The sequence below is a fragment of the Physcomitrium patens genome, chromosome 20 (genome assembly GCF_059467195.1).
Source record: "Physcomitrium patens ecotype Gransden chromosome 20, ASM5946719v1, whole genome shotgun sequence".
Taxonomy (NCBI): domain Eukaryota; kingdom Viridiplantae; phylum Streptophyta; class Bryopsida; order Funariales; family Funariaceae; genus Physcomitrium; species Physcomitrium patens.
In genome coordinates this window covers 7613331-7624912 of record NC_143429.1, presented here as the reverse complement: position 1 = coordinate 7624912, position 11582 = coordinate 7613331, and the positions used below count along the sequence as shown (strand labels likewise).

Genomic DNA, 11582 nt, shown 5'->3' with positions numbered 1-11582 from the left:
GTATATTTTTTTACATGTAAATATTTTCTCTAATATCTTAAAACTTGAAATAATAATAATAATAATAATAATAATACAATAAATATATAGCTCCACAATACCATTTGTGTATAAAATTTTGAATCCTAATTAGATAAATATTTTAATCTATTTTATTAAAAAAAAATTTAATCTAAAAATATTAGAATAAGAAAATATTTTTTAATTTATTATTATATTTCTTAAAAAAGAGGTTATTTACATTTATTCTAAAACTTAAACATAAATTTTTGTGTGTAAATTACATGATCTCTCATATATCAAAGTTTTTAAGTACATACATACTTACACACATATACATATAATTGCATAAAGACCAATTTTGCATAAAGATCAATGAAGAATAATTGTTCAATACTATCACTTTTGCGTGAACAAAGCCACCCATCATTCCAAAGAATCTATGTATAAAGGACATTTCTAAAACTCAATAGAACCTTTCATTCTATTGTGGTCTATTTTATCTGTATCTGACGGCTGTGGTAGGGTCGGCCCGTCGAGAAATACAGAATATCTGATGGTCGACGGCGAATATTCATCAGAAACATCAGCCATCCAGGAATCGACACGTGTCAAGGTGATGTGCAATGTGTGTGTATGAATGAAAGCTGCGATTGATGTACACATTTGGATGAAAAAAGACGACGACATTCGTGGAAGTTAGTCTCCGGCTCAGTGGCGGGAAGATAATATCCCGAATGAGGAGAAAGGGCGGGGCGATCTGACTTACTTGGGTTCAAGGCTGTCACAGAAGCTACTGCTCCGCAGCCTGGAGCTTCTATTCTTCTCGTGATTTCATTAGGGGCCTGTGTGGATGCATCGTCCTCTGCTGAACATTGTCGAGCCTTGTTGGAATAGAACGCTACTCCGTCCAGCGTGATGTGTTGAGCTGGGAGATTACTGAGGTTAGCGGCATGTAGCATGCGGGCTTTGGTCACTCAATATTACTGGGAGTAGAATTAGGTTAGAAATCGGAGAGGTCGTCAGTCATGGCGATGATGCTTACGTCCAACGCCATTGTGGCGCTCAACAATGGCGACGTCGAGCTTCGTCCCGTGCTTCAGGTTTGTGAAAAAGGACTTTCGTGTTTTTTTTTGTAGAGAGATCTTTTGTAGTTTCTATGTGCGCGGTGGGAGATAGAGGTGTAGGTAATAGATTTGTTTTGGAGGGCTTCAGTGATAGAAGATCGGAAATTTTTTTGCATGTCTTATGAGCATTTGTTCTAGTTTCAGTTAAGCGGTACATTTGTCTCTGGAGCTTGGAGATGTCTGTTTCGAGTTGCGTGTGGCATACGGTTCTCTGCGGTAGGAGGCGTTGTAGCTGCTTTGTGGATATTGTGATGTCTAGAGTCCTCAAAGTTGTACGTTCTTCGCAGATTGTCGACATACGGCAGATAGGGAATGCGCAGACTACGACGGAGCGGTTCCGGTTGGTACTTTCGGATGGCGTGCACCTTCAGCAAGCAATGTTGGCGACGCAATTGAATGAGAAAGTCAAGAACAATTTGGCTGTGAAGGGCTCGATTGTGCAGCTGCTGGAATACATATGCAATACTGTTCAGAATAGAAAGTAAGCATTGCTGAGGATAGTGGCATTCATGTGATGACTTAGATGTGATGATTTTTTCCTTCAACACCAATGGGCTATCTTATTGCAGTTTTGCATGATATCACTTCCTTCACAAGGATTATGGTTATACTGTGGAGGCATCATCCTTCGATTACGCAGTAGTGTCTTTATTACAGCTTGTGTCACGTTATAGAAGCGCTGGCTAGACGCATTACTGACTTCGTCTTTTTTTGTTACGAAGCTGCTGCAGTAATCCAAATAAGTCCTCAATCTATGTTATGTTCTGCGGATTGTCTTGTTATGTGTTGCAGAATTATAATAGTACTCAACATGGAAATCGTGGAGTCTAAGGCCGACATTATTGGTGATCCGAAGCACCTGGTTGCAGGCGGAGAGCACCAAGCAGGACCTGGCCCGGGTCCTGGTCCAGGGAGCTCTCAGCTGCAGCAACCATCACCAAGTATTTCCGCTCCCTCCACTGCAACGGATCCCGCGAATAGCAGTTCTGGATACAGGCCCGCAGCCACGAATTTAGGCCAGACTTTGGGGGCAGGGCTGGCCAATGGTGCGGGAGGCTTTAATATGGGCCAAGCACCAGCAGGCGGTTACAATCCATATTCCTCTGCAGGTGTAGGAGTGAAGCCCGAGTTAGGCTTACCAAAGAATACTACTGCCAATGGAGTTGGAGTAGGTTATGGTCAGCAAGGTCAGCAACAAAACGCTTATGGACGACCTATGGCTGCCTATCAGCCTGCTCCCGTGTATGGGAACCGAGGACCTATTGTGAAGAATGAAGCTCCTGCCAGAATCATTCCGATTGCTGCGCTGAATCCTTATCAGGGACGCTGGACCATCAAAGCTCGCATTACAGCTAAGGGGGAGATTCGGCGCTTTCACAACGCAAAAGGAGAAGGCAAAGTATTCTCCTTTGATATGCTCGATGCAGATGGTGGAGAGATTCGGGCAACTTGTTTTAACAACGTTGTAGATCAATTTCATGAACGTATCGAAGTTGGAAAAGTATATTTGATCAGTAAAGGTTCCCTGAAGGCTGCTCAGAAGAATTTCAATCATCTGAAGAACGATTGGGAAATATTTCTAGAATCACAGACTACAATTGAACCCTGCTACGAAGAGGACTCATCCATACCTCAACAGCACTACGACTTCAAACCAATTTCTGAGGTAGAAGCATTGGAGAACAACGCCATGATAGATATTGTTGGAGTGGTGATGTCAATCAATCCAACAACCACAATCATGCGCAAGAATGGTCTTGAGACGCAGAAAAGGAGTTTACAAATGAAGGATATGTCTAACCGTAGTGTGGAGCTCACTATGTGGGGTAGTTTCTGTAGTAAGGAAGGTCAAGAATTGCAAGACCTGTGTGATTCAGGTGCCAATCCCGTATTAGCAGTGAAAGCTGGTCGAGTTAGCGACTTTAGCGGCAAGTCTGTGGGCACGATTTCTTCCACACAATTGGCAATAAACCCCGATCACCCGGAAGCGCGGAGAGTTCGGGATTGGTTTGAGCGGGAGGGGAAGAATACTGCGACCGTCTCTCTATCTAGAGAAGGTGGAGGTGGAGGGCGGTTGGAACAGCGGAAAACTGTCGCAGCTATCAAGGATGAAGGACTGGGTAGAGGTGACAAGCCGGATTGGATAACAGTTAGAGCCACTGTCTTCTATATCAAACCAGAGAACTTTTGCTATCCAGCTTGTCCTCTTGAGGTGAACGGGAAGCAGTGTATGAAGAAAGTGACAAATAATGGAGATGGCACATGGCGTTGTGATAGATGTGACCGTTCTGTGCCCGAATGTGATTACAGGTCCGTTGAGCACCTTAGTTCTCAATTTCTTAATGTCTTGACATGTTGATTGTTTCTATTCATCTGATAGGTGTGATTCAATTGTGATTTTGATCTTTGTTGCATTTCAGAAATGTACAGATTCCTCCTTTCCTCTTTTCTAAGTTACCTTCATATAATTCAATGTGCCATTGGAATTCGGTGCTAATTGGACTTCAATATTGAATGCAGGTATCTGCTGAGCATTCAAGTTCAGGATCATACCGGCCCAACATGGATAACTGTCTTTCAGGAGACCGGAGAGGAACTAATGCAGCATACAGCGAAAGAGCTGTTTTTATGGAGTCAAGATGAGCCACAGCGGTTTAGTGAAGCTATACAAAAGCTTACATTTACGAAACATGTATTCAAGTTAAAAGTCAAAGAAGAGACATACAACGATGAGCAAAGAACCAAATCCACACTGGTCAAGGTAGACCGTATGGATTGGGTGTCTGAGAATAAGCTAATGCTGGGCTCGATTAAAAGTTTGAATTCAGGTGAGCCAGAATATAGGGCAGCTGGTACTAGTGGTACTGCAGGTGTATACCCAAGTGCGACACCTGCGTATGGTGGGTCGATCCAGACACCCAATGTGAAACCAGCTGTGGAGGCACAAAATAATTATGGAGCAGCAACAGGTGGTTTTGGTGGAGGATATGGCGGAAGTGGTAGTTCTTACGGAGGTGTTGCTGCAGCTAGCTCTTACGGGGGAGGATCTGGCGGAGGGAGTAGCATGGAGTGCTACAAATGCAAACAGGAAGGGCACTTCGCTAGAGATTGTCCGAATTCTGGGGGAGGAGGTGGATCTGCATATGGAGGAGGGTCTACGGGGTATGGAGGTGGCGCAACGGCGTATGGTGGAGGAGGGGTTGGCGGCGGTGGCGGCGGAAATTGTTATAAATGTGGCCAAGGTGGGCACTTTGCCAAGGATTGTCCTAGTCAAACAGGAATTAGTGGGCGAGGTGGAGGTGGTAGTTATGGTGCAAGAATTTCCGGTGGAGGGGGTTATGGTGGAGGTCGAGGGGGTGGCTATGGTGGTGGCTACGGTGGTGGCTATTGAGAGTGGGGAGCTGTAAGCACTCTTTTCACCGTAACATGTTTGGATTAGAGAATGAATTTAAGAGAACCAGAGGAGCAATACTGGAGGTAGAATTGTGAACGAATTTGCACTAGCGCCTGTTTGCATACAGTCGTGATGCAGTCGGAGCGCCCTTTGCTTGGAGGCGCTTTATCGATGTCAAGGCTATACAACGATTAAATCCTACCTTAGTAAGTTGAGCGATGTTGAAAATACAAAGCGTGGCAAAATACAACTCTTTTAGGAATGAGGACTACTGTAGCTAGCAAAGGTGTGGTGTGGTGCGGTGCGGTGCGGTGCAATGGATAGACAAGACGAGACTTCCTGATTTCACTGGAGTAAACATTGACATTACACTATGCATTGCAAGGAGACTAATCGACACCAACAAAGTAGTGGCAAATGAATTTAGCATGTCTCTGGCTTCTTTCGGCGGTTTTGTTCTTGGCGCCTGAACAGAGTGAGGGCAGTGAGCTTTGTAAATATCACAATTTTTCAACTGCTTGTGTTTCTGGAGGAGGATATTTTCTGCATACCTTTTGGCACCCTCTGTTTGGTATATTGATATATATGGTCTACTTTTATCAGATGGTTTTTTCACGGTTCATGATTGTTGGTATTAGCTCCAAAAGTTTCTGCACGGTTGTGGACAGTAGACACTGGTTGCCATCGATAAAGCTATGTAGTGATCTCAAAAAGCATAACAGTATTCATTTTCTTATTATTTCATATATATATTTTAGTTTTTACATCACTAACAAATGCTTTGACCGATCCATATTTAAATTATTTATTTAGTAAGAAGGTTTTGAGGTTTTGGGGGCTGTTAAGAATCTTATAAAAAAAAGAAGACCATTTTCAAGAAGTTTTCAAAAAAGTCTTAATTATTTAAATTTTTTGGTTTCTTTTATAACTTGTCATAAAATTTTATTTGATCATAGATAAATTAAATTATGTTGAATTACGTATGATATGTTATAAATTAAAATAAAGATTGGATTTCACTTAATTATTCAAAGTTATTAAATTGTTTAAATTTCTAGTCTTGTTAGTAGTGTATAAAGACGAAATCAAATTCGTTCAACATCTTGTTTATCTATCTTTTCAATCTAGTTTATCTCATGGATTGAAAGTCTTGTGTTTGCATAGCCATTAATCTACATTGCTGTATTTTAATGTGATTTTTTTCTTGTTAAAAAATAAAAAAAATTTACCATAAAATATATAATTCTTATTGAATAACAACTTTTGATAATAGCAAATAACAAGAGAAATTTAAAGAGATTTAAATCTTATTAAAGGTTTTTTAAACTAAGCATAATTATTAAAAGAAATATTTTAGAAATTTTTAAGCTAATTGATTTCAACAAAAAAAAAAAAATGTTGAATTATGTTGATTTATGTTGAAATATGAAGAATATCCTTGTATTCTTGATAATAGCAAATATACTTTCAAATATATTAAGGTATCACCAATCCAACATAGGCATAAAAATTCTCATGGATTCCATTACTTTTTTTGACTTCATATGAGGTCCAAACTGCATGCCTTTATGATATCACCTTTGGTTAGTTTTCAACTTGTCTTTTTGGCATTTTGGCTTGTAAATTTTGCCTTACAGATTCTCAACATCTAAATAAGTAATCAAGCACCTAGCTAAGGTGATGCTTCTTCTATTGTTGTGCGTACATCCTTTGAATTGCATGCTTTCCAAGATCTGAATGTGTTAAAAACAATGTATGTTTGTTTTTTAACAATTGAGCAAATTTGTAACATATGGTCATAGACATATGTATTTATTCTAATAACTACATATATAATTAGATAGAATTAAGTAAAAATAAATTAATTTCATATTATCTTTTGGATAAGCTTCTTAGAAGCTTCAGACATAGTTTTGACTTTACATGTGTTTGTAGTTGATTGGTAAGTTAGAAACTTAGTCAACAAGTTCACCACATGTCACACATATTAGTAGCTTATAGAACAAGCTAACTATATGGTGCACATATAGAAAACTTGCCTTACAAGTCAAGATATGTATCTTGCAAAGTCAATATATGTTAGAGGTGTTGTAGAATATTGCTACATAGCTCTTAGTTAGATAGTATATATGGAGATAAGAATGAAGCCTTCTTCACTCTTGTTTCAAAACTTTCTAGTCTTCTTGTCTTTGGCAATAGCCATTCTAGCTTAATATTACATCATCTTTGAGTGATTATCTAGTCTTTTCAAGTAATACAAGGGTGTCTTGATCTTTTAGTTCTTAAAGTTTCATATCTTTAATAATTTGACGAGAGTGCTAACTTATTATTTTTATCTTCTTTTAGAAGTGAGAGGATTACTCCACTTCTATTGTTGTATTTTGAAGGTTGCGGATTATCCATCTTTAAACAAATAATTTAGTTTTTTAATACTAATTTTTTCTTAAAGAAAGTAGATCACCTCTCTTTATAGAAATTTTTATTTCACATTAGAGGTTGCGGATTACTTTCTTTTAATTTAACTTTTGTATTTTTTTGAGTTGTCAATGGAAGAAAAAATTATGGATGCTACTCTTAGCAAAAGTAAGAATAGATTTGTAATTACTGTAAATCTTTATAAGCTTATCAATACTCTTAGGATAGAAATTTCATACATTAGTAATGCCAATCTCGGAAGTACTATTCCTACATCTATAGAAGAAGTTCAAAATCTATACCAAGAAGTTGTGCAATTGAGGGAAGCAAGTAGATTAGCCTCACAACCAAATTCAAAAAGTTTCACTTCTACAAGCACAAAAAAAGCAAGGATTAGTATGCTTGAGAAGTTTGTTGGTATAAGATCAAAATTTCAAGGATTTTTATAACAATTTAAGCTCTATTTAAGATTGTATTCTTTTCAATATCCTAATAGATTTTCTTAAGTTGGATTTATAAAAGCACTTCTATTTCAAAGTACTCTCTCTTTATTTGCACCTTTGATGAAAAAACATTCATAACTACTCTATGATTTGAATTCATTCTTGAAAGTATTTACAGCTACATTTGGAAAAAGTGATTGCAAAAGGATAGTAGAGACTAAGCTCATATTTCTACAATAATGATCACATTCAATCACCACATATGCTGCTGAATTCCACAATCTTGCTTACAACATGGACTGAAATAACAAAGTCCTTATCAATCAATTTTGATATGAATTAAAAAATAATGTCAAAATTTTATTGTTGACAATGCTAAGAGCAAATTCATTGGAGTAATTTATTGCTCAAGCCATTACATGCAACAACCGACTCTTTAAAAAATACTAAGAATAAAGATTTGATTGAAGAAGTATAAATTAAGCTATAGCAATATCTTTTAAGTTTTTGAAAGCTTACTCCTCTAAGCCAAATTTTATGTAAATTGATACAATATGTTTTAAAATTCTTATTAAACAAGAAAATACTTATCATTGTCAAGAAGATTTATATTTATATAAGGAGAGTCCAAGCACATTGTTTAATATTATGTAAAGAAGTAATGCAATTACAAAATAATAAGCATGGTTGCCAAAGAAAACAAGATGTTAGAAAACAAGTTTTTTCAACTATAAAAGAGATTAAGTAAGTAGAATCTTATGTAATATCTAATGATTCTATTTTCTTATCAAATTCTTCATCTTATTTTATAATAGAAGTTTATTTAGGACCAAAAAATCACAAAGTCTTAACCTCATTAAATTTAAGAGCCTCAACTTATTTTATAAAGAAAGACTTTTTCAAAAAATAAGATACATCTTTAGTTAAAAAATCAAACTTGTGCATACAAAAGTAATAGATGGTTGTTTATTATCTTTTGGAGATGTTACATGTAAAACTATTCTTTTAAATGTACTAAATAATAGTCATAATAGTTTAATAATATTTAACATAATTAGATCTCTTTTTAACCGAATTATTTTTGAATTATTATGGCTAAAAAAATACAATCCTCAAATAGAGTGGATTTCTTGTAACCTTGATTTTTTCCATAATTTAGCCTAAGATTTTGCTAGGCAAGTAGAAATCCACAAGACCAATACATCTAAATCATTATTTGTAAGTGCAAGAACTTTCATGCATGTTGTAAAAGAAGGATCAATTTTTATTATATATGCGACACCTATTGTTGATGGAGAAAAGATTTCAATTTGTATTTCAAGCTAATACCAAGATTATTAAGACATTTTTGAAAAAAAAAATGTAGATAATTTTTTAGAATATTGTTTCCATGATTATTTTATTGACCTTCAAAAAGGAGCTCAACTACCATTTAGATCAATCTAAAGCCTGACACAAAACGAGTTGGTTGCATTAAAGGACTATATTGGGGAAAATTTGGCTAAAATTTTCATACACCATTTTAAATCTCTAGTTAAGGCTCCTATCTTATTTGTGAAGAAATAAGATAGATCTCTACAAATATGTGTAGACTATCAAAGACTCAACAAGATCACCATTAAGAATAAGTATCTTCTATATTTTATTTCAAGACACTTCGATCAACTAAATCAAGTAAAGCTTTATACAAAAATAGATTTATAAGAAGTATACAATTAGGTGCACATTAAAGAATAAGATGAATGGAAAGTTATAATTCAAACAAAGAGTAGACATTTCAAATATAATATCATGTCTTTTTCACTTACAAATACACCAATTATTTTTCAACATATAATGAATGATTTTTTTTGTAAGTTTTTTGGTAATTTTATTATCTATTATTTAAATGATATCCTAATCTACTCAAAAAATATAAAAGAACATGAAGTTCTTATTTGTCATGTCATACAAAAATTTAAAAATACAAGATTATATGTTAAGATAAAAAAGTGTGTATTTTACATTATTCAAGTTGACTTCCTAAGATACATCATTTCAAAGAATGTTCTTATCATAGATCCAAAGAATATCTAAACTATCATAGATTGGAAGATTCCAAAAATAAACAAAGATGTACAATATTTTTTAAGATTTGCTGATAATTACAAAATCTTCATCAAGAATTTATCTCAAGTTGTGGCTCTTCTTACAAGTTTGACAGGTAAAGATAAACTTAAGTAAAGTAATGAAGATAAAACATCTTTTGAAGCTTTAAAGATAGTATTTATTTTTACATCAATTTTATATTATATCAATATTTTCAAATTATTATTCATAGAAATAGATGCATCAAACTTTATTATGATTGTCATTTTGTCACATATAGAAGTAGATGACAAGCTTCACCTAATAGCTTTCTATTCCAAGAAATTTTTAGTAATTAAGTTTAAATATGAAATCTACAATAAAGAAAAATTTAAAATTATGGATTCATTTCAAGATTGGTATTATTATGTAAAAGGTACCTTGAATCTTGTCAATATATATATATATATATATATATATATATATATATATCATAAGAACCTCAAGATTGTTGGCTTAAATAGATTATTTAAGTTTTGAAGATATTATTTTTTAAGATAGATACTTGACTTTATAGTAGTGTCAAGGACAAGAACTCGATGAAAAAGCAATTCAGACAAGTGAGCCTTCACTCAAAGATAGGTAATAAAATATAAATAAACAAGTATGTATATTGAAAGAGAAATTGGAATGGCTATTGCGAAAAGACAAGAAAACTAGAGATCCTTGAAACTAGACTAGAAGCAAGAAAAGAGTTGACAAGAGTGAAGAAGGCTTCACTCTGGTCTCTATATATATTATCTAACTAGGGGCTATGTGGTGACGTTCTATAGGACCTTCAATAAGTGTTGACTTTGTAGGACACATGCCTTGACTTACAAGGCAAGTTTTTTTACGTATGGGCCATATTATTAGCTTGGTCTTCATGCTAACAATATGTGTGGCACATGGCCAACTTTTTGACTACGTTTCTAATCCAAAAAGTCAATTAAAGACACCTATAAAGTCAAAGCAACGTCTATGAAGCTTTTAGAAAGCTTCTATACCAAATACTATAGAATTAACTTACTTTTATCTATTTTTACTTATTTCTACCTATTTATATATGTAATTACTAGTTTATATGAGTATGTCCATGACAAGTAGTTCAAAGTGGATATTGGAAGAAGATTAAAATAGAGATTTTAGTATCAAGTATGATTTTTTTGGATAGGAATTTGTAGAAGGGAGGTCACTAGAGTTTTTAGGCAATGAGATTCAAGCATGGTTTGAGGGTTTTTTTGTACCATTTATTGGATTTTTTTTTTTTTTTTTTTTTTTTTTAAGATTTGGAAAAAAGCTAGATTTTGTTGTTAGTTTTTCAATAAGCTTTAGCATGCAAGAAGAAGAGTTGTGATGAAAGAGATCCAAGCTAATTTGTGGACAAGGATTTTGAAGGCAATGACTACAGCAAGTAACATTTTTTTTTTTGATTTGGTTCTTATTTTTTCATAATTTTATTTATTAACTTTAACAACTTAAAGTTTGTAATTTGAATTAAGATAAATGAGATAAATATTTTATAGATTAGATTAGTAATAAGTGAATTATAGATATTTTAGTGAGAAGAGCTTTTGAAATTAGAGTTAAAAATCAGGTGCATCTTGGCACAAGAAAGAAATTAATCTAAAATTTGTACTCAATCTTTGAACTAACTTTTTATATTTGAATTTATTTAGTTAATATTTTTCTTCTTTTAACTTACTTGCAATCAAAGATCATATATTCTCTTGAAGAGGTTCATCGTCTTGACATAAATTTGGTGCTTCCATTTAGAGCATCTTCTAGGCAATTGGAATTACAAGTAGAGCACAATGGAATTATAGAACTAAGGTATAAGCTTAGAGAATAAGGAGAAATTCAAGAAATAAAAAAAGAGAAGTGAGAGATTTTTGACATTTGAAAGTAATGAGTGATTTTAGAAGGGCCAATGCAAATTGCATTAAGAAAATAAGTACCAATAATTTGCTCTTGTTTTTGAGTATGTTCATAAAGAGACAGCAAAAGATACAAGAAAATAAAAAGGATGTAATCAAGGCATTACAAGGCATGGTTAATAATCATAAAGGATTTAATAGGAGAAACATCATTAAGTTT

At 34.3% G+C, this 11582-nt stretch overlaps 1 protein-coding gene across 1 annotated transcript; it reads left to right on the top strand.

The window, feature by feature from the left end:
• Positions 1–787: 787 nt before the first annotated feature.
• Positions 788–5069, top strand: LOC112273581 (replication protein A 70 kDa DNA-binding subunit A). Its single transcript, XM_024502520.3, has 4 exons — positions 788–1103; positions 1415–1608; positions 1920–3437; positions 3648–5069. The coding sequence occupies exons 1-4, from the start codon at positions 1029–1031 to the stop codon at positions 4516–4518; spliced, it is 2658 nt and encodes an 885-aa protein (XP_024358288.1). The 5' UTR covers positions 788–1028; the 3' UTR covers positions 4519–5069.
• Positions 5070–11582: the final 6513 nt, after the last annotated feature.